Raw genomic sequence first — 24531 nt, 5'->3', positions numbered from 1 at the left:
AGCTGATAACCGATACATATTTATACTTCCCTACTGTTTCAAAACCATGAAAAAATAAGCACACCACTGACATCTCTTTCAATAAAACACCTCCCAGTTCAGAGCTGCATCAATGTCACCATCACTTCCCAAACAGACTCTACATGGCCAATCATGCAGCAGGGTTACAGAATCAGAGGGCCGAGTCCAACCAGAAGGACCCGGGGATTTCATGGAGAGAAAACCAGGAACAGCTTTCGACTCTGCATCACATTCAGTGCTCTAAAAACAAGCAGACTTGTTGAGTGCTATCCTCAGCAAGTTGTTGTCTGTATCCTCCAGTGATCAACTCAATGCTCAGAGGAGACAAGAAGTGAAGGATGATACAATGTCTCATCTCTACACAAGAGCAGGCAGTGCTGCAGCCTTTGCTCTTTAATGTCACACACTTTCTGTAATTCTTTGTTAATGTTAATGAATTGATTTCTGCTAAAGACAGACCAGATATGTTGGACCTGCTTCATACTAAAAGATCCAGTTCACAGTTTTTACAACAAAAAAAATTGCACCTCATTATTCCATAGATAGTATTAAACTTGACCCAGTTCTGTTTATGTTTCTGCAGGAGAGATGAAATTCTTTCTTTTTCTGGTAAAACCTTAAAGGTTGCACAGCCATTGTGAGGACCAGAGCTCATCACCTGATGAAGGTGTGATCATTAGCAGCGTCTCATTAATGTTTGTGAGATGCGACACAGCCTGGTTGCCACTTCTTTAAGAATATTTACTGAACTCAACATTTTAAACGAGCCTTACATTGTGTTTTTCTGTGGCTCATTAAAAGTCTGATTCTTTGATTATTTACAAGATTCAAATCTGCTCAGCAGAAAGACTTGGTGTGATGTGTGTTTGTACCGTATGGAGAAGATGCAGACATCCATGTCACGTTTACACCACCTCAGGTTCTGATCAACTGCTTGTCCTCTCTGATGGTTCAATTGAATTGATATGAACATTTCTTGTGACAGATTTATAATATTCACAAATAATTAAGGTAACCAAGCAAAGAAGCATAGTCACACACATCCACTCACTAACTGCATTACTTAGTAGACCTCCCAACCCCCAAACACACACACACACACACACACACACACACCACACACACACACACACACAGAGATCCAGATATAGCTGATCAAGATGCACAATGTGCAAAGCTAACTTGTTTGACCTTAAGGGGTCAACTTCCTTGCAATATTAAAACCCACACACTACATATCAGTGACACACACAACAACCACACATTCAGTCTATCCAGTCTATGCTCAGAAAAAGAACAGTTCCTCAGTAACATTCGAACACAAGGCGGGACTCAAAGAAACCGCGGCGTGATGGCACAGAATGAACATGGTGTCAGTCACTCGGTTTGTGTTACTTGTGTGTGTACTAACTTTTGTTCTTACGAAGCAGAGTAGAGGTGATCCAAGGCTCTGATTGGACCATCCTGCATGAAGGTACAGTCTTGTCGTCCACTGATGATGATGTGACAACCATGGGAAAGCTTGGCAAATGTTCAATCCAGATGAGAAATACTGTCAGTGGAAATGCTCTGACAGACAGACAGACAGACGGACAGGCAGGCAGGACTTGGAAGGTAGAGTCAGTCTTCCAATCCCAGAGTTCACTTCAACTCTTCACATCCAACTAAACATCTCAAGTTTGAAATGGTGGGAAACTGTCCAACCAGTCCAAAGGCACCTTCTTCTTCTCTGGCTTGTTTTTCTCCTCTCCCGGTTTGCTTGTGACTTATTTGTAAGGCAACCAACAGGTGTACAGGCAGCTTGTCTCTCTGAAGTAAAAATATAAAGGATGTAATCTCTGTTTTATGTGGATTTACACTATAGATATAGATCTCTCACTCTACTTATATATTGTTTCTCTGTGGATTTGGGAACTATAGGGAAATAAAATATTTGGCTTATAGGTTTAGCTTTTTGTGGTGGAGTCGGCAGTTTCATGCATTCTGTCTGCAGGCTGGAGCTTCCAGATCGCTGGTGTCTATCAGGTAGTCAGGAAAACAAAGTTCTGCTATTCTAGTGTGATTAAGAGTTAGAGCAAACAAGGGATAAAGGCATAGTCTTTAGTTGATTCTGATATGTAACTGAAATGAACTAGGCTAGCACCCAGCATAGTTCATTTTTAACTTTATTTTTGTTTCAATCCAGAGGAGGCATTAGGTGACCTTCAGCCTTAGGCTATAGAATAAAACTTTTCTAGAACTCTCAAATGACCAAGGCTACATGGTCACTAGGTTTCCATAAAAAACAGGCCAATGGTAGAAATTTAGGATCAATTTTTGCAGATTTTTTTTTTCCTTTTAAGACATTGACTTGCTTTAGGTTCGGCTAGTGCTATCCAGGCTTGCCCTGCATTTTGCCAGACAGGCAGAGCGAGCAAGTGCAATAGGTTTTGGAAGAGAAAAGGGTGAGGGGGAGTCAGGTTTCCTGCTGCCTGCTTTTACCCCATCACTTACGCTAAAAATAGCTCTGATTACTGGGACTTTCTGGGAGACTAGTCACTGGACAGAGCTGTTACCGATTGGATTAATCCGCTGACCCAAACAGCCCTGCGGTGCTGCTTCCACAAATCCCGCTTCAACAGAGCTCCGTGTGTGTGTGTGTGTCAGTTCACTCAGATCTCATTCACACATTCAAACTCTGCGCCAAAACCCAGAAATAATGTAGTCTCCAAAACTGCACGAAAGGTTGCTGTGAACGACGGTTTGCATAAACAAAGCAAACCGATCCAACTTGTTGCTGATACAGAGAAAAGGTCGAAAAGTTCTCCCGACTTCCACTGTCACGATCCTCATGAAAGACGTGTCGCACGCAGTTCTCCTATTCCTGGACAGATGTGTCGACCAGAGATCGGGAATCAAAAGTTGAATTCCAGTTTACTGGTCTGTGCCGTAATGTTCCCCTGCGCCGCGCCGCTAAACTCCGCCGCTATTTTCAGTTCACCAAAAAAAAAAAGAAGAAAATGAAAAAAGATCACACAAATCCACAAGAAACTCACGATTTGAGGTAATCACGCGCATTAAATTCACAAAGAAACGTCAGAGCTGCCATAAGGGGGACAAAAGAAACCAAATCCGGACTTCCTGAGCTTTCTGTCCGGCGGTCAGAGCCTCTTTACGGGCCTCCTCCTGTCAAACCCCGCGGTCTTCTTCGCACTTAGTGCCCGCACATGTCTGTGTTTCTCTGAACCGGAGGCGGTTACTTTATTCCCTCGAGGTGGAAACCATCACAAGGGCGATTTGGAGTCATGCTTCTCGCCCGTTTCCCATCCCCTGCTCCGCTGTAGTCGGAATCTGTGCCTCCCTGCCATCCGGCTCCCCCACCCTGCTACAGGACTGAACCACTGGCCGCAGCAGGGGTCGGAGCGCCGCTACATGAAGCAGCTTCATTGAACACCCATGTCACATCGACGAGCACAGGCACCAAAGAAAAAGTAACGATAATAACAAAATCATCACACAAAATTGAATACTAATGCTAATAGGAGAAAATGAAGCGACATGGACACCGAAGCTAAGGGGAGGAATGGCCCCATCTGGCTGCAGTAGTCCGCCCCAAGCAAACCTCTCCCGTTCTCTCCATTTATAGTAACAGCGGGATAAATATACTGGAACGTTATATACAAGCATGGATAGACGACCTCTTTCCTCACTCTAAACCATCATCAAACCGTCTCTGAGGAGAGTCTGCAAACGATGATTTGGTCTGAATATTACGTATTGCTGTAGTCTGTAGAGTTTTCTCTTTGTTTAGAATAGACACATTAAAAAGTTTTGAATTACAAATGTGTTGTTGCCTGCTGTGTATGATGAATGCTTCTGTAACCTGAACCCTCCGCCCCCTCTTTTGCAAACACATGTATGTCACTGAGACTGGCGTTTTTATGTTAATCCCTCTCAAAAGGACCAATGCCAGCCAAAACAGACAAGCAAAATAAATTGTTGCGTCCACGTGGCCAACAGCGTTTCACTTGGCTTAGTTTTTCAAAGGACTTTAAACTTGCATGTACTCGGTTAGATACAGCCTCTACCTTCAATCACCACGCTTCCTCCCATGGCCCTGTTGCTACCCGGCGGTAAGGCAACTCCTGCCCAATTGGCTGCAAACAGTTCCATCCCTTACTGTAATTGGGTAATGGCAAGGTTTGTGGGAGGAGCTCTCAGCTCAGTTCTCCGTGTCTGTTTTAACCGCGCGAGTCAGGAGCGACGCGGAAATAGTTTGAAGATGTTAGGTAGAAATGGAAAGAAGGACGTGGAGACAGAGCGGGTGGGGCTGGAGATTGAGCCAGCGAGTGGGAGAGAGCAAGGAAAAAAGCTTCCTTAAGCACATGCTCCTGAGTGACACTACAGCTCAGATGTTTGACTTCTCCTCGCCAACCAGCCAAAGCTAGTCGTTACTGTTGCTATCCGAGCATTCCATCTAAATCAGGCACAATGCTGCCTGGGAACAGCTCAGCGGTGTCATAAACCAGCTGACAGCCCCTTAAAGGAACACTCACCCTTAACTGCAACTCAGTATGTGCTCAGAAACAAATACCCGACAGTGAGAACCAGGCTTGTTTTTCTCAGGAATGTGCTGTTGATCAACACATTTATTAAGTTAATTTATTTCTCATCATACCCTACTGTGAAAAATAATTCAACCCATAACACTAAAGCATTTAGCTCAGCTAAATCTTTTTTTATTGCTTTTATTTTTGCACTCAACTCTTCTCAATTATAATATAGAATTGAATGTAATGTAACTGAGTAGATTGAAAGAATTGTTTTCACATCACCCCACTCTACCAGTTAACAGTGGGTCAGTATTTAAAGCTATACATTTATATTTTAAATAAAATTTCAAAAATAATAGCTTTTTGGAGCTATCAATTTTGGAACCGATAGCTCCAATTCATAGTCATTAAGACTATGAAAACGATAGCCTTACTGACTACTGTCAGTAAGGCTATTGATTAAGGTTTTTGATTAAGCCTGCATCACTGGATATTTTTTTTATAATTGATATGTGTATTTATCCTTGGAATACATTAGTAAATGTGAGTGAGAAGTATTTAATAAATCAGTTCAAGTACTGCATTTACAAATAACAGTATGATGGAGGTCTGGAAGGTTCAACGAGGAAGCGAACATGAGGTCCTATGTTCAAAGAACAGGACAGAGTGCAACTCTCAAGACAATCTTAGGTTCTAAGATTCATTCATTATCACTAAAGCAGAGATTAAAAACTGGAACAAGAAGCTGTAGCACCAATAGTTTCTTGTAAAGTTAAGAAACACATTTAGAAGAGGTTCTTCCCATCCACCAAATTTAGACTGGAGATGGTTTGCAGCCTAGACTAATTCTTGACATAAAACAATGTTCATTATGTTCCACATTTATGTTTTATGTCAGCAGTCTACTTTTTGTTTTTTTTATTAATTTATATGATATCGGGGATATTAGACTGATGTATCAGTGTCAACATGAAGTGCATGTATGGGGTTGATATTTTACGAAAAAGTATTGTTCACTATTTTTGATAATGTCACTCCACTTTTGGATAGGGGAGTTTTCCAACAGAATAACATTCACCAGGAACGCTGGCTGGCCAAAGAGAGAGCAGCCAGGTCCCTGCAGTGAGATTCCCTCCGTTTCAGTGGATGGTAGAAATGAGAAGAAACATTTTAATAACCACATTGCTTCACATTTGCATTAGACTCCATATATAGACTCCCAGCAGATATTTATTTTTTCTACATCCATGCATGTTACTGACGATAGAAGATTCACAGGAAACTATAGGGAGGTTCTCCCTAAAAAATTGTAAACACTGCAGCTGTTACTCAGAAAACAGCTTTCAAAGAAACCACAAAACTTTAATGTCAATTAAATACCAACTGTAACAGATAAAAGAGACAAATATAAGCTTAGATTGAAATGTAAATGGATTTTTGCATAGTTAAACAAATTAACCTGAAAAGGCTTCCAGGAGCTGCAACCCACAGTGCAGTGCTGCCCAGTGCAGAGGCTCCTCCAGTCATTAGGCTCCTGCATGTAAACCTTCAACACAATCAGCAGCAGTTTGCGCTATTTATCTTTTAACACTTTGTTCTACCAGATTTGGGGAGCTGTGCTTTTTTTTAAGGATATATTCTCTGTCATAGTAGCTCTTTATACTAATTTAATAAAATATGTAATTTCCTTATTACTTATTTTGGCTGTCTTTACTGAAAAATACAAAACATATTTTGTTTTCTTGGACATGTTTTGTGGAATATTCTAATATTACGCTAGGGCTCAAATACTGAATAAAAATCAGCATTTCCCTTCATGGATTTACTGATTGGCTTCTATTAAATCACGTTCAATTGTACTAATGGCCAGACAGTGGAGATTACAACCCCAGTCGGAGGAGGCAAGCAGACTCTGAGACTCACGTGCCTTGCAGCAAAATTCCACCCGGCAACTACACACTGTACCATGGCAACAGCCCTGCCATTGGTCCCCCTTGCGTTTTCAAATGACCAATAGAATGGCCAGCCGCGGGTGATGCTTGTTGCTAGGTAAACATGATGCAGAGGAAAGATAGAGGAGCAGAATTACCATGCAACTACTGCAGGGTGCTTTCAGCAAAAGTGGAGGAACACTTCACACACAGAGATAACCTTCTCTTTCTCAGCACTTGGTGGTGCCACAGAGCCGAAAGCAAGAGCAAAGAATGACACAGGCAAATGGAATTAAAAAAAGACTGGTCTATTGATGGTGGCAGTCATAATGCCAGAAGAAAGTTACCTTAAAAAATTAGGAGGTACAAATGTACTTACACACACACACACACACACACAAATATATATATAGGCATGTATATAATACCTACATATATACAAAGATCTGGAAAAAATGAAGAGACCACTGCACTGAACCCCATTGAAGACCTCATGGTTATTCAACCAAATATTGATTTCTGAGTTAAAACATTAATATTGTTTCTAAATGAATATGAACTTGTTTTCTTTGCATTATTTGAGGATTGAAAGCACCACATCTTTTTCATAATTTTGACCATTTCTCATTTTCTGCAGAGACAACATGTCTCTGGAATTTCAGAGACATGTTGTCAGTAGTTCATAGAATAAAAGAACAATGTTCATTTTACTCAGCCATATTCCGTATTTTCCGGATTATAAGCTGCTACTTTTTTCCCCTAAACTTTGAACCATGCGGCTTATAGTCCAGTGCGGCTTATATGTGGATTTTTACTGTTTTGTTGTTTGTTTTAACTTTGGAGGTGCAGCTTATAGCCCTGAAAATAAGGTACCTATAAAAAGTAAAATTATATTGATCATGTTAAGTGTCATCTTAATATATATACATACACTCACTTATATGCATACATACATACACCTGCTCAACTGCTCATTAACACAAATGTTGAATCAGCCAATCACATGGCAGCAGTTCACATGCTGATCTAATGGGATTTTCAAACACAACCATCTCTAGGGTTTACAGAGAATGGTCAGAAAAAGAGAAAATATCCAGTGAGTAGCAGTTCTGTGGGTGCAAATGTCTTGTTGATGCCAGAGGTCAGAGTGGTTTGAGCGGATGGAACGGCAACAGTAACTCAAATAACCACTGAAAGCACAACATGTTGACCCTTGAGACGGATGGGCTACAGCAGCAGAAGACCACACCGGGTGCCACTACTGTCAGCTAAAATAAGGAAACTGAGGCTACAATTCACACAGACTCACCAAAATTGGACAACAGAAGATTTGAAAAATGTTGTCTGGTCTGATGAGTCTTGAGTTCTGCTGTGACATTCAGATGGTAGGGTCAGAGGTTGGTGTCAACAACATGAAAGAATGGATCCATGCTTTCATGGATCCATGCTTTCATGTTGTTGAAAGCATGGTACCTGTGGTACCCATCCTGTGGGCACCACAGGATGGGTACCACCCTGTGGGTTCAGGATGGTACCCACACCACCATCCTGAACCGCCTTGCATCAACGGTTCAGGATGGTGGTGGTGCAGTGGTGTGGGTATATTTTCCAGGCACACTTTGGGTCCATTAGTACCAATTGAGCATCATGTCAACACCACAACCTACCTGAGTATTGTTGCTGACCATGTCCATCCCTTTATGACCTCAGTGAACCCATCTTCTGATGGATACTTCCAGCAGGATAAGGCACCACCTCATAAAGAGTGAATCATCTCAGACTGGTTTCTTGAACACAACAATGAGTTCACTGAACTCGAATGGCCTCCATAGTGACCAGATCTCAATCCAGTAGAGAACCTTTGGGATGTGGTGGAACGGGAGATTCACATCCTGGATGTGCAGCTGACAAATCTGCAACAACTGTGTGATGCTATCATCTCAATATGAACCAGACTCTGAGGAATGTTTCCAGTACCTTGTTGGATCTCTGCCATGAAGGATGCTGAAGGCAAAAGGGGGTCCAACCCTGTACTGGCAAGGTGTGCCTAATAAAGTGGTAAATACATTCACTGACCACTTCACTAGATACACCTTGCTAGTACCCTTTTCCCTTCAGACCTGCCTTAATCCCTTGTGGCAGAGATGAATACCAAGGTGAGGATCAAAGGAGTTATCCATGAACTTGAGATGAATTTTTTTTTTTGCAACTTTTGAGACTGTTAAGAAATTTACATAGGTCCCTAAACCTTTTTCTACACGTATTCATATGTTCTTTTTCGGCTAAAAACTGAATTTTCTTTTATTTCTTTTAACACAAGAGGACTCACTTAAACGGAAAGCAGTTTTTTTGTTTTCTAAAGGACAACCAGCACACCGCACCTTTTTACAGGAAACTCAAACTGATGCGTCTGACGTGAAGTTCTGGTCGCAGTCATGGGACAAATCGATCTTCTGGAGTCGCCATCTGCTTTTACAGATGACCTGGTAAGATTTTGAGTGAAAAAGAAGATGAGGAAGGACATTGGGTAGCTTGTGTGTTTTGGAAGTTGATAATGTTCCAGTAATTTTGCTAAACATTTATGAGTATACTAATGATCAATACAATAGAAAAAACAGTTCTGGAGCTCATCGCTAATGTCCCTTCGGATCATGTTGTAGTTGGAGGGGATTCCAACTTGGCTCCAGATGAATGGATGGATCGATGCTGGTAAAAGTAACTGAATCCTATTCTTGAGGAATTTGTGAAGAATATAAAATTGAGAGATGTTTGGAAAATCTTACACAATGGAGTCAAACAATTCACCTGGCACAAACCTAATAATCAAAGTAGATCATGTATTGATTATTGGTTATCTGGTGCAATCGTAGAGTGTGAAAGAAACAATGACAGCAAACTGTCCTTTTAAATTGGACAGTTTTAAAATTGATCACTGCATTATCAATTAAAAACTAAAACAGAAATAATAAGCCTAATAATTAATGGGAATTTCATTCAAAACTTATTACAAATATAGAATTTTGTCAATTTTTGAAGGAACATATTCCAAGTATAGCAAATGACAATTTAATTGAAACACCAATTCTTAAATGGGAACACTTGAAATATAGTATTAGAAAGAATTCAATTAAATTAGGACAAGAAAGCAATTAATAGTCTTATGTTTGGAATGTAATGTTCTGAGCCTAAAAGAATGAGCAAATTATTTAATTTCTACAGTCATCTTTATAAATCTTCACATACAGAACAAATTATTTAGTCTTTCTTTGATAAAGTAGAAAATCTGATTCTTGTTATTGGTGAAAACCTTAAGGAAATCTGTGATGAAGAGTAAAGAATGTCTGAATGTGACAGTACAGTACAATGTGACGTCCGATTCTTCTGGACGGATCTTTACTGATTAAATTGATTTCAGATCTAAGAATTTCATATCTAGATGTTTTATGGGAATGTGGATCTTTCAGATCAATTTGAGAAGCAATTTTGATAGGTAAAACATAATTTTTTGTGTGTCACGTAGCGCGGGCTGCTGGTCTTGACTTGGTCTTGACTACAACTCTGCTACATGGCTCCTGGCAGCAACCCTCATGACCCCACTAAGGGATGAGGGTGTAAAGAAAATGGATGGATGAATGGATGGAAATGGTAATATTCTCAATTTGGAGGAATTTAATAAGTATGGAACTAATTGTTCGATGAAATACAATAAAGTAATATGCATTACTTTTACTTTAGCATTTCTAAAGTTAAAAACAATTTATATAATTTCTCAATCCCAAGATTGCATAAGATTCAAGTTGGTTATGTAGACATTATAGAAAAAAATGCAGCAAAATATTCTTGAACCAATATTTAATAAGTAACGTACACTAAAGGAGAACAAAAAGCGCAGTTACCTTTAGGACAAATTATTTGAAATTCCCAATTCTTCAGGGAAACATAAAGAACTACATTTTAAAATTATAAAAAAAAACATATCCTTCAAGTGAGTTCACAAGAAAGAAGTTTAATTTTAATGTTGAGAATTATGGTTTTTGGAAAACTCAATTGAAAACAACTAAAAACTTATTTTATTAATGTAAAGAAGTACTACATTTATAGAAACTGTTTCATAACGTTCTGTCTTCTAAAGTCATTAATGTGGATTTCTTTTAATTTCAAATTAAGTTCGGTTTATATCAAACCAAAAAAATGTGGGATTTCTAATCAATGTTTTAGTTATTGTAACAAAATATATTCATAAATGTCAATATGCAAAATGCTCCTCCTCAATCACTGCTCTTAAAAATTAACTAAAAATGTCTGAGTAAGATGGAGGACAAACACAACAAACCATTTGTTTTATTTAACCAAATTTGTAAACAAAACAATAGGAAACGTCATTTATTTTCTGTGAGCCGACACGCTCACACCAACAAGATATAAAAATATAGTTTTTTGTAGTTGTTGTAATATTAAGAAAAATAACCTAATGTATTCAAAAACGCATCCAGGGGAACCTCAGGTATGCGTATTACCCACAATTCCTTGCTTCATGTGACATTTAGAGTTAAGGGCAGAATTATGGCAATCTCCTTTTGCCTGTTGAAAATTCCAAAAAATACTATAACAAGGCACACAGTAACAAAAGTTTGACATGATAAACTGAGCAGAAAAAAAAAAAAGTCACAGAGTGACAGTGTGAGGAAAGTAAAACAAAAATGTTACAAATGTAAGAGGAAACTAAGCTATTATTGGTATAAAGATCAGGCATTTTTGTGGTCGCAACATTTAAGCACTTCCTTAAATAAAATTATTTCACTTAAAAAAAAAGGGTGGTTTTTATAAAGCACTTGTGAATAAAACATTAGCAAGGGTATTAAATCATTAATATAATTTAATTCTATCAAAACTTAAAATCAGATTAGATTTCTAGTACAAGACCCAGTTTTGGAAACCTTATAAAAACATTAATGAAGTTGCACTTTAAAAACATGAGTTGTCTCAAAACGTGCAAGAATTGATATTTATTTTGAATGTCGTTTGCAGAAAGTTATTAAACGGAAAACTTCTTACATCATTTTGAATTTCTTATTTTTTTGAGAGTGGAAAAGAGTTATTTGGTTCTTATTTTCTTTAGAGATATTATGATTTTAAACAAATGTTTTCTTCTCAAGTAGAGGCGAAGAAAACTGATGTTAGTGGTCCTTATGAATTTATTACATTTTTGTCTCTATAGCCATTCATAAGCAGAGATGGCTCTTTTTGAGTAATAGCTGAATATGTAATTATAGTTAGCTGAGTAATAGCATTAAACTGAATGTTAGTACATTTTAATGTGTATTTTTGATAAAACCATCATACAATAAAAAGTTGCCATTGGAAATATAGGACAATGTTCATAGAGCAAGCCGTCGTAAAAAAACAGTTTTCAAATGTAAAGTGTTGAAATCCTTCTTGTTTCACTGTACTGAGCATGTGTAAATACACTGAATTTGGTTCTGTATTCAACAAGTTATAAGAAAACACATTTGAGCAGCCAAATATCTCCAGCAATGACTTTGGAAAGCAAGAATAACTTTACTGCACATTTAAAATCCATTCTTTGTTGTAGCTAGACTCTGTAGTAGTAAATGCCTGAGACCAGTCGGCCATCTTGGATGTTGAAATTGCATTGCAGAGGCATTCTGTTCCAATTCTCAAATTTTTGCATGAAGTACGATGAAGATATTTTGCATTATTTTACACTTTTACTGAAACATATTTACATTTGTAAACAATACTGCAAAAATATTTTGCACATCAACATATTGATAGTTCAGTTCAATTCTGTTTATTTATAGAGAGCTTATTCACAACAAACATTTGAAGCACTTTATGTACAGAAAAATACGCACATGGTCACAATTATTGCTACCCCTCTGTTAATGACTGAAAAACCCACAGTGGTCACTGAAAGGAATTAAAACTGGCAAAAATAAAACATTTATAAAAAATTAAACAAGAAATCAGACGAAAGAAAAACAGGCCTGAAGATGGAAAGATCATCATAGAGCAGCAAGTTAAAGGTAATGACTATCAGAGCGTCTCCAAGCAGCTTGATGCTCTTCTGACTACAGCTGCAGAGATTGTCCAGAAGGTAGAGGGCCACTAGACTGCTGCTAACCTCCCTGGTTGTGAGAGGAAAACTGAAGAGAAGGATAAAATGAATGGTGACCAAAGAGCCCAGAACAACCTTCAAAGAAATGAAAGGCAAACTCCAAGGTCAAGGTACGTTAGAGTAAGATCGGACACATCAGGTTTTTTATCATTGTTTGAGCCAAAGTAAACGTCATGAGAGATGACCAAGGAGGAAAACAACGCATAAAATAGTGAGGGTGAAATTTTCCACAATACATGTTGACAAACCACAAAGCTTCTGGGAAAATGTCCATCAGGCAGATCCGACAAAACTGGAGCTTCTTGGCAAGGCACATCAGCTCTATGTTCACAGACGCAAAAATGAAGCAGATCAAGAGAAGAACACTGTCCTCACTGTGAAACACAGAGAAGGCTCGGTTATGCTCTGGCACTTTGCTGCCTCTGGTACAGGGTACCTTGAATCTGTTCAGTGTACAATGAGATCTCAAGACTATTAACGCATTGTGGAGAGAAATGTGCTGCCTGGAGTCAGAAAGTTTGCTCTCAGTGGCAGGTCATGGGTCTTCCAACAAGGTAACCACACAAAACACACAACTAAAAACACCCAAGAATGGCTGACAGCAAAACACTGGACTATTCTGGACTGGCCTTCTATGAGACCTGATCTAAATCCTGCAGAACATCCATGGAAGGAGCCGAAACATCTAGAGCAATTTGTCCACCAGGACTGGACCAGAATATCTGTGGACAGGTATGGAAGTCTTACTGACTGATTTTTTATTTAACTTTCAGTATGTTTCATTAATTACTTGTCAGTTTCAATATAACTAAGTGACCAGTGGGGACTTTTTGTTCATTAACAGAGGAGAACCAATAATTGTGTCCATGTGTGTACAGTCAGTTTAATACAATCATACTGATATATTCAATGACATGCTTCCATTTTGATCCTAGTTTAGAAAATACTAGTCAAGTTCAGTTTATATGTCAGTTGATAAGGTTGCTATCTAAGCAAGCTCAGCCAACTGCACTGACTTTGCAGCAACTCCTTCTCCTCAGCAAACGTGATGAGGATTGAAAGTTAACTCCATTGAGTCATTAACAATAATAATTCATTTGTATAGTACTTTCTAAAACTCAAAGATACTTTACAGGAATAAAGCAAAATTACAAACAGAACACTTAAGTACATCAAACAAAATCAAAAAAGGAAAAAACATTAATACGCATCACTGGACATTAAAAACGCATGAAAATGATAACAGGACATCAATCGTACATTAAGAGTTATTCTGAAAAGTGTGTTTCAAGATATGATTTGAATGTCGATAGGTCTGTTCAGTGCTCGGTTCTTAGTGGCGGAGACAGGATGTTGGCATCAGAGGAGCGGAGGCTGAGAGGAAGAGTGTGACGAACGGTGGAGCATGTTGGTGAGGTAGCTTAGGGCTTAGCTATGGAGGGCTTTCAAATGGATGAACTGAGACAGGGAGACAATGGAGCTTCTGGAGAACCGGGGTGGGTGATGGGGTCACAGGAGCAGGTCTGGGTGTGTTGGAGTTTATTTAGAACCTTGAATGATGAACCAAAAAGAAGGCTGTTAAAGTAGTGAAGTCTGGAGGTGATGAGAATTTCAGCAGCCAAGAAGGGGAGTGATGGGTGGAGATGGGTAATATTTTTTAGATGAAACCACATCCCTGATTTTATCTCGGTGAGACAGCTGATCAGGATGGAGTGAGACGCAGTTGTGATGGATTTGGTGGAGATGTAGAGCTGGACATCATCGGCATAGCAATGGAAGTGGAGGCCCTGGCTACGGATCATGGGACAGAGGGGTAACATTTATAGGATGAAGAGTAGCGAGCAGAGCCCCTAACCCTAGGAGATACCTTTTGATAGAAGACCAGTGGAGGAGGTGCAGTTATTGATGCTGAGGGATGTCAATTCTGGAGCAATCCCTAATACTGAGCATGCATGTGATGAGAGTGGAGTGGAAAGCTCATTTTCAGGAAGGACACCCCCAGCAGAGCCTGGCTCAGTGTGAGGGACCATCTACTGTGAGAGAACACAATATAAACACTCTTTATACTTTGTAAACACAGAAGGTTTACATTCTATGTTGAGGAAAATGCAAACAGGCCGAAGCTCTCAGTGGCTTCATCTAGCAGAAAAACATGAGTTCAGAACGCTGCTGCAAAAAATCTCAACTGTGGGGATTAAATAAAATGTGATGGGATTACTATAACAATATTACATATTTTCTTATCAAAAGAGGGGTCTGTGGTGGAATTTTATTTATCTGGCATTATGACATCAACATCAGATTTAAAAAGTTAGAACATATTACCTCATAATAAATTCCACCACAGACCTCAGGTTTTCCCCAGAAAACTTGCTGAGCCTGGTGGTCATGGCACCACCAGGTCGTTCCACCAGCAGGCCACCGTGTTTTCTGTATTACAAAATGTGGAGTTGACAGGAAATGTAAATACTGGGTAATTATATGTTAATGGAAGGCATTGCTAACAATGCATAAACATACAACTGTAGTCTTAAAAACAGCAAACCAAAATAAATGCAAAGTCCAAAATATAAATGTCATTTTTTTTGCACATCTGTTAAATCCCAATGATTTCCCCCCGCTTCCTCCCCTTTCTTTTTTTAAATAAAAACAAGCAAGACTTAGTCTGGCAGGGGGACAGGTAAAGCCTGGAGGCCTCCAGGCTTATAATACACTGGGAGAAACCCTGGAACTCATTGCCTACTAAAATTAGAAGAAACAAGGCAGCATTTAAGATAAATAAACGTATAATTACTGAATAGTATATGTAATGGGGGGGGTTCTAAAATGAATGTTTCTTTACATATTTTGTAGCATTGTATGTGGGTTTGCAAAGAGGATCCCCAGCCAGTAAAGTTTGGGAATCCCTGTACTCAACAGCAGAGGTGAAACCAGCTGCTCCATTTGAAAAATTTAGACGATGCTAAAATATCAACTTTGCTCTGCAGGTCAGATGATGCTTCTCATTCAGCAGCAATGAAAAGAAAATGGGAGACAAATTCAGACAGCCATTCACCCCACATTCATAGACGTGAAGGTCTAAAGAGGTCAAAAAAGAAGAGAGTCACAGATGATAAACAGGGAAGAAGATTAAATGGATAAGAAATGTTTTCAGCTAAAGTAAATATCTGACAAGATCTATAATTGATCTCAAAAGTAGAACCAGTTTTATCCTAAAAAGGGTTCCATACTTTCAAACAAGTTCTACCTTTAAACTCCAAGTTAAGTGGAGGAGATGAAGCAGAGGAAAACCAAAGTGAACTAAGTTAAAAGACAACAGAACTAGAATAACTCTCTAGTTAGTTAGTGCCGATGAGGTTTTTTCCTGCCGATACCGATCACCCATGAGGGCCGATCACCGATACCGATCACATAATTATTTTTATTTATTTTCTATATTACAGTGGAGGAGTCACGTGATGAGGTTGTGGGTAATGGCAGCACTGTAAGAACTCTGAACCTCTGTCGACATTACTGTAAAATTAAACTGGTAATATTTCGTCCTAGCATATTACTCGACATTGGTGATCATCTGAAGTAAAGCTGTTAGATAATATGGCAGCTAGATAGAAAAAACAAAGTGTACAAACTAGAGATGCGCCCATTAGGTTTTTTCCTGCCGATTCCGATCATCCATGAGGGCCAATCACAGCCGATCACCGATACCGATGACATAATTATTATTTTTTAAATCATAAGCACTGGTTACATTATGTGGAAAAAGGAACCATGAATTCACCTTAATTTAGACAAACACTTGTTTTTAATAACTTTTTCCAAGAAGAAAACTAAACAAAACAGGCATTGTACAAATTGTACTGCTATCAGTAATACTATCTTTAACAGACTGAAAACATATGGAGGCTCTGAAGAGGCTAAATAATGCAAAGAGCCAAAATAAAACCTCTCAACATTGAGAAAAAAATAAAAGTATAAAACTTTACATTCAAAGGCAAATACAGGATCCATTACAATAAACAATCCAGTTACTGAATGAAAACTTCCTGATAGCATGGCGGCTAGCTGATTACTTCTAGTTCTGATTGGCTGTTTCTGACTGAGCAGAGTAATTATGCAGAGCAGGGAGATCAATTATTTTTTCAGAGATTATCTGTCTCATGTTAGGACAGCGAAAGTTTTAATACGTATGTAAAATGTATTTTTCTAAGTTAGATGCTGCAGCTTTAAGCAGAGGTTCGGTGTGAGAGTCACTACCAGGTGGAGCAGAAGTGGCGCTCCGTCTGTGAAATATTACTACCTGTAGCGTAGCAGCGGTTCAACAGCGAGAGCAGAACCAGCGTCTTACATCGCAGCTCCAAGACTTAAATAATTTTATGGGTTATTTGTTTAGCTTTCTGACCGTTATGCTAATCCGGGTGAGTGTTTGTAGCTGTGCGCTGCTTTACCTGCTATCTGATCCTCCATATGTCTTTTTTACTGCAGTGAGCCTCGATGTAGCCAAATTCCAACAAGTATGGCATTGTTTTTATGTCGTATTAGATTCGTTGTGTTGATGCATTTTGACCTGCTTCAATTTGTCGCAACACGCAAACTTCCCCATTCACTCAGTGCGTTATAGTTCCACATCGCTTAGGATTTGTTGCTGCGCGTTTGCGCAGAGTGAAGGAAAGAGGAGACCAGCTGCACAGGCAGGCTGAGAAATGAGATGCAGGTGATCGGTATCGGCAACAAGAGCCAATGATCGGTGATCACACTTTTTCACGAAAATCGGCCCGATTATGATTGGTGACCGATCGATCGGCACACCTCTAAGAATAACTATTACATAACATAGGGTAGCCTATTACTACCCCTTCCCATGTGAAGCATGTATGTGGGGGATTCCCCCTCCACCCCATTTTAAACATTCAAATTAAAAAATAATTTCCCTTTGGGATCAATAAAGTAAGTATTGTAGGTCATTAATTCAGATTCTTCAAAGAGTTATTGTGATGGCTGTTTGCAGGAAAGATCTCCTGTAGAGGTCTGTATTACAGTGAATCTGAAGAAGCCTCTGACTGAAGATGCTCTGCTTTCCCAAGAGTCTCATGAAGAGGATTGTCAGGGTTTTCCATAACTTTCTTGACCTCATAAAGAATCCTTCTTTGCCTCATCATCTCCAGAGGTTCCACAGTCGTCCCCAGAACAGAACCAGCGTTCTTTATCAGGTTGTTGAGCTTTTTATGTCCCTGGTTCTGATGCTGCTGGCCCAACAGATGACGGATGAAGAGATGATGCTCTCAACAACAGACTGATGGAAGATCTGCAGCATCTTGCTGCAAACCTTGAATGATCTTAGCTTCCTCAAGAAGTCCAGATCTCTGTACTCAGCCTCTTGTCCATCTCCGATTCAACCAATAACTGCAGAGTCAGCTGAGTATTTCTGCAGATGACAGAAGTCAGAGTTGTGTTGGAAGTCTGAAGTGTAGAGTGAAAAGGAATGGTGAGAGTACAGGGCCCTGTGGTGCTGCTGTGTTGCTGACCACCTGGTTAGACACACAGTCCTTCAGTCTCACAAACTGTGGTCTGTTTGTGAGGTAGTCATAGATCCAGGTGACTGTTAAGGACTCCATCTGTGTCTTCTGGAGTTTCTCACAGAGCAGATCAGGCTGAACTGTGTTAAATACACTGGAGAAATCAAAGAACATGATCCTCACAGTGGTGTCTTGATATGTGCTTGTCTGCTTAGTCAGGTGGACCAACAGGAGTCTCTTCAGGACCTTCATAATGTGGGTTGTCAAGGCAACAGATCATTGACTGATGATAAACATAGCTGGTTATCATCAGAACAGTAGAAATTAATTCCATGAGGTATAATTTCACCAAGCAGAAGCAGATATATAGTTTAAAAAAATAATTGAACCGAACACTGAATTCTGCAGTAGCCCACAAAAACTGTGTGAAAAATGTTTCTCCTTAACATTAACAAAGTGAACACAGACAAATATGACAAAACAGCTTAGAGTTGTTTCCTTGACCTGTATTCAAGTCTCTATAAGAGAAGAACGTAAACAGCATTGTGATCTAACAGGACAATTACAGACAAGTTTGTTTTCCAAGAGTATCATCAGTGATCTTCGATCAGTGTCGTTTCAGTGATATGATGAGCTGTGAAACCTGACAAACTCTTCAAACAGGTCATCATTACTGGTCGAATGATTGAACAACTGCTTTTTGAGAATTGTATATAAGAAAAGAAGATTGGATACAAGTTTGTAGCTGTATCCAATCAAATAAGAACAACTTTCTTAAGGGAAGATTTTATTGTAGTAGCTCTGAAAGCTTGTACTACTTCTCTACTAAGATGGAATAATCACATATACAATGGTAGTAATCAGTGGGAAAAGAAAAATAGTCGTTGCTCTATTTTCAGTTAAATATTAGTATTTAGATTACCATATTTTCCGCACTATAAGGCGCACCTAAAAACCTTCAATTTCCTCAAAAGCCGACAGTGCGCCTTATGTATAGACAAATATTGAGCCACAACAGGTCTAGCAACTACAGTAAGCAGCTGCAGACTTCATTTTCGCCCGTAGAAGAAGCGTGCAGTGCATGCTGGGATAGTTGTCAGAACGCTGGTTTGTTAATAAAGTTTGACTTGCCTATCTACCTACCGACCGTCTATGATCAGGTCGTTTGCAGGTCATTTAGCAACACTTTCTCCATGAACATGCTGTGCGCGAACGGGGAAGGGTAACCAAGGGGCGGCGGAAGAGAGACAAAGACTGCGGCGGCAGCGTGTCAGTTGGTCTGTTACCCAGAAAGCAGTTGGGCACAATATCGCAACACCAACACCGTGAGTAAAACAATGACTGGGGCAGACTACTATATAAAGCACTCGGGGACCACATCTTTTTTATTACACGTCCATATTTGTAGAGTACGGAACAAATCGTATCCTGTATAAGTTCATTACGGGAAGGGTGGCAACCCTAGCGTCTATTCTGTGCGCCTTATATATGAAAAAATTTTAAAATAGGTCATTCATTCACTGCAAAAAGTCCCCTTTCAAAAACAAGAAAAAAAAGTACAAAAATAAGGTACAATTTTCTTAAAATAAGAAAAATTATCTGCCAACAGAACAAGAAAATTTATCTTGTCAAGATTTTCTAAAACAAGAAAAAATATCTAACCAAGATAAACCTACAATATCTTAAAATTAGTGTATTTTTACTTAAAACAAGCCAATTTTACTTATACGAGTAAGATATATTATCTTATTTTAAGAAAAATTATCTCAAGTAAAGAAAATGTTACTCGACACTGAATTTCTTGAAATAGCGTAAAATTTTCTTATTTGAAGAAAAATGTTCTATGTATTAAGAAAATAAATCTCATATATTCTATTTGTATTAGTAAAATTGGCTTGTTTTAAGTACAAATACACTAATTTTAAGATATTGTAGGTTTATCTTGGTTAGATATTTTTTCTTGTTTTAGAAAATCTTGACGAGATAAATTTTCTTGTTCTGTTGGCAGATAATTTTTCTTATTTTAAGAAAATTATACCCTATTTTTGTACTTCTTTTTCTTGTTTTTGAAAGGGGACTTTTTGCAGTGATATACCTAAATCTAGTTTATTTTTATTGTTGCATTGGATTAAAATATATATTTTATCATAGCTTTACTCAAGGTTCTTATGCTAAGACAAAAATCCAAAAATTGATCCTGTGAATACTGGAACAAGAGATGTTATTGGCTTGCTGAAATGAAGACATGAGTTCAATTACTTTTAACATATTTATTACGTTTAAGTTTCACATAAGCACAATAAAACATGTCTACTGGTCAGAATAAAGTCTGGATGGGCATCTGATTCTGAAACAATCCTGTAAAATGACAGAACAATGAAGATCTGACACATCTGCCGCACTCATAAGATGCCCTAAGAGTCAAGCAAACCAAATTGTCCAAAGCAAAAAAAAAATCTTGGGATTAGATGTCAACAATAGGAGCTTCCTCCGCAATGAACTTCTTCCAATAAGCCATAGCCTTTTATATGTGGAAGTCTTGCCTCAGTTACAGACGCTGTTCTCAAGACATCTGTCAGCAGCACAGAGAGGAGTGGCCACAGACACGGATGCTGAAAGGTGTAGTAGTTGTGATGTCCTCCTTTCAGAAGATCAGGGCAGGCATGGTTCCAATGGCCAGTAGAAAGTTGGTTTCATGATCACCACAGAGCTGAAAAGTGGTCTTGTTTGAAGTTGTTGGGTCATCTGCTAAATGGAGCACAGACAGAAAAACAATCACAAAACAAACCACGTTTTAGGGACTAATCAGTGTAATGATAAATCAGTATCATAAATTTCTTACCTTGAGAATGTGAAGGACGCTGTCACTTGCATTTCCCAAAGTTTCTTGTAGATGGTGCAATACATGATTGGAGACGTGTCTGGCATAGGCTTCACCATGGCAACAGTTTGGTTTACTAAAAAATAAAACAAGTCTTATTTTAGTTCATGTGCTCAATTACAATATTACATGAATTCAAGATGGCAAGAAAGTTATTTTAATTAAATCAAACAAGGACTACTTAAATTCACTAATTAAAAATAGTGTTTAAAATATCCTGGTAACAGTGTGGAATATCTAACCTTGTAAACTCATTGCATTTAAGTTTTTAAATTACAGCACATAAAACACCCTCAAAGTTAGTGAAATACTAGGCGGAAATGCCCTTTAACCATTTCCCGAATGAGAAGCCACCTTAGCTATGTTAAAAAACGGAAGCTACCATGAACCCGTGTCGATATTATTTTTAAGCCACAGCTATTGTGGTTAATAACTGTTCAAAGCTCATATTATAAGAGCGGCTCTTTAACCGCGGATGAAAATTGGCATATCACGACATGCTAACTAGCTTCAGTTAGCTTATCTTAGAAAGACAGACAACTTTAAACTTACCTCTCAGTACAGCAGCTGTAGGGTCTATACACGTAAAAAGTCCTCCATCTTCATCCATGTCCAACCGAGATTAGAAAATTTGCCAAAAGAAAATCTTATAAAAGTACAGTAGATAACAGCTTAGTTAGGCTGTTACAACTGAATTAACCGTTAATCAGGGCAGTTAAATGATCTCTGGCGTTGCCGTTAGTGATGTGCGGATTGATACTGAAATATCGATTCTTTCGATACCAGAACTTAATTCTTTAAAATCTATTGTCAGATCCAAGGATCAATACTTTCAACACTTTAGTAATTTGAGATAATGTAGATTAACAAGAGCAAGTTAGAAAGTAACAAAATTATTGAGATCTTGCCTAAATGAAACGTTGTTAATGGGAACTACTTTTTCTTCCGCCTGGTAAGAATGTAATGTGTAAGGACGTAATGCCCAAGCGCAGCGTGCTGCTGACGCTCACTCACTCAGAAATGGACATGTTGACAGATTATAAAATAAGTGACATGGAGCTATTTCAGCTGCCATTTTATAGTAGTTTTAATAATTAAACAATGATGCACACTGCTAAAAAAAAATAAAGGGAACACTTAAACACTTAAGTGAACACTTAAGTGTTCCCTTTATTTTTTTGAGCAGTCTATTTAGTAGGGTTATTACTTTACTAATTTTCTTTTTTTTAGTTTGCAACTCCATTTTCACATGTTTTGTATATTTCTGCTGAGTTAAAATAGCTTATAGTAAACAAGATTGTTGTCTCAATATACTTCTGAGTTTAAAATGAGTGCATCAGAGTACATTGTGTTCTTTTTATGAAGCCAAGATATGGATTACATTTATTTTTTATTTAATTAAGAAACAAACTAACTGTCTTTGCACAAAGTATGGGATCTGTATTGCCAATACCAGCTTAAATTTTACTCGGTATTGGATCGGAAAGAAAATCTGTTGTATCGAACATTAATACTATCTCACTGACATTTTGGGCGCTTTCCCATTTGGATTGTATGATGTCATAAAAGGGGTTACAAACATGATGAATAAAATATTGTTCAAACTAATATTAGTAACTGATAAAGTAAGAATTTGAAATATAAACCAAAAGTTAAAATATTTATCATGACATTGAGCTAATCAATATTGTTGATTCTAATCTCATTGTGTGGAATACCAGCCATTTCAAATCACACATCAATAGAAATTTCATGACATGTCAGTAAGAGGTCCCACATCTTGCATCAAGAAGATCAGATTAAGGTCCATAGCAGATGAAACATGACAAGAATTATCTTGATATATAAACTGATATTGTCTCTGAAATTGTTGTGTTAAATGTCAACCGTTTAAATATTCAATTATAATCTCCAGTACACTCTGCCAACTTATACAAGAATATAAGTTCATGTTTTTTTTTTTTTTTTCATTGACAATAACACAAAGGATTCCATTTGGACATAGTCTGTTTTAATTATCTGAATACATTTCATTAAGTATGTGATTTCGCTTTCTGTGCTTGAAATAAGAAATTTTTACTTATATAATATAAGTTCTAGACTTGAAGTTTGATAGGTAAATATTGATATTCTAGATTCTAGCACATATTTACTCATAATAAGTAATATTTTCTTAATATTAAGCTTTTATATCTTACTGAGATAATTAAGTACAAAAACACTTAAAATAAGAAAAATATTCTAACATAAATCCCTCTTGGTGAGAAAAATTATCTTGTCAGAAAGAAAACAAGAAAAATCTCCTTAATTTAAGATATTTAATCTTACTAAGATTTTAGTTTTTGCAGTGTTGAAGGTGCGCCTTATAATCCGGTGCGCCGTACAGTGCGGAAAATATAAATATTTATTTTAATTTTTTTTGTTGATTTATAATTAGAATTTTGATTAATTATAGTTGTTTAGAATACACTTGTTGGCTAGTAATTCATTTAATTAGTTAATTTCAGATTGGGACATGGGTGTTTCACATACACACACACACACACACACACATATATTAGAGGTGTGCCGATCGATTGGTCACCAATCATAATCGGCCAATTTCCGTGAAAAAGTGTATGATCAGTGATCACCGATCATTGGCTCTTGTCGCCGATACCGATCACCTGCATCTCATTTCTCAGCCTGCCTGTGCAGCTGGTCTCCTCTTTCCTTCACTCTGCGCAAACACGCAGCAACAAATCCTAAGCGATGTGGAACTATAACGCACTGAGTGAATGGGGAAGTTTGATTGTTGCAGCGGAAAATTGAAGCAGGTCAAAATGCATCAACAACGAATATAACATGACATAAAAACAATGCCATACTTGTTGGAATTTGGCTACATGGAGGCTCACTGCAGTAAAAAAGACATATGGAGGATCAGATAGCAGGTAAAGCAGCGCACAGCTACAAACACTCACCCGGATTAGCATGACGGTCAGAAAGCTAAACAAATAACCCGCAAAATTATTTAAGTCTTGGAGCTGCGATGTAAGACGCTGGTTCTGCTCTCGCTGTTGAACCGCTGCTACGCGCTACAGCAGCGGTTCAACCCTAACTCCCATCCAGCGAAACCACAGCCAAGGGAACGGGCTTGGCAGTATCAGCGGGGAAAGAAGACCCTGTTGAGCTTGACAGGGTCACTACCAGGTGGAGCTTCTGCTCCACCTGGTAGTGACTCTCACACCGAACCTCTGCTTAAAGCTGCAGCATCTAACTTAAAAAAATACATTTTACATACGTATTAAAACTTTCGCTGTCCTAACATGAGACAGATAATCTCTGAAAAAATAATTGATCTCCCTGCTCTGCATAATTACTCTGCTCAGTCAGAAACAGCCAATCAGAACTAGAAGTAATCAGCTAGCCGCCATGCTATCAGGAAGTTTTCATTCAGTAACTGGATTGTTTATTGTAATGGACCCTGTATTTGCCTTTGAATGTAAAGTTTTATACTTTTATTTTTTTCTAA

At 38.2% G+C, this 24531-nt stretch overlaps 2 protein-coding genes and 1 long non-coding RNA gene across 5 annotated transcripts in view; all 3 read right to left on the bottom strand.

The window, feature by feature from the left end:
- ppox (protoporphyrinogen oxidase) overlaps window positions 1-24531 on the bottom strand; it is a 171427-nt gene that overhangs the window by 87269 nt on the left and 59627 nt on the right. The window lies entirely within an intron of this gene.
- dyrk1b (dual-specificity tyrosine-(Y)-phosphorylation regulated kinase 1B) overlaps window positions 1-24531 on the bottom strand; it is a 73335-nt gene that overhangs the window by 43500 nt on the left and 5304 nt on the right. The window contains exon 1 of one of the 2 annotated variants that reach the window (XM_081597487.1): window positions 1433-3538. The exons of the other annotated variant lie outside the window; for it this stretch is intronic. Coding sequence (XP_081453613.1) covers window positions 1433-1535 — 103 coding nt within the window. The 5' untranslated portion in view covers window positions 1536-3538. Of the gene's footprint in view, window positions 1-1432; window positions 3539-24531 lie in introns of those variants that run through there. 2 annotated transcript variants of the gene reach the window in all.
- Window positions 20755-22855, bottom strand: LOC145547758 (uncharacterized). Its single transcript, XR_014084071.1, has 3 exons — window positions 21570-22855; window positions 20979-21093; window positions 20755-20884 (listed from the first exon to the last, which is right to left on the bottom strand). It is a non-coding gene; the product is annotated as an uncharacterized LOC145547758 (long non-coding RNA).

This window comes from Poecilia reticulata, chromosome 16 (genome assembly GCF_904066995.2).
Source record: "Poecilia reticulata chromosome 16, P_reticulata-male-v2, whole genome shotgun sequence".
In the NCBI taxonomy this organism is placed as follows: domain Eukaryota; kingdom Metazoa; phylum Chordata; class Actinopteri; order Cyprinodontiformes; family Poeciliidae; genus Poecilia; species Poecilia reticulata.
This window is presented reverse-complemented; position numbering and strand designations above follow the sequence as displayed.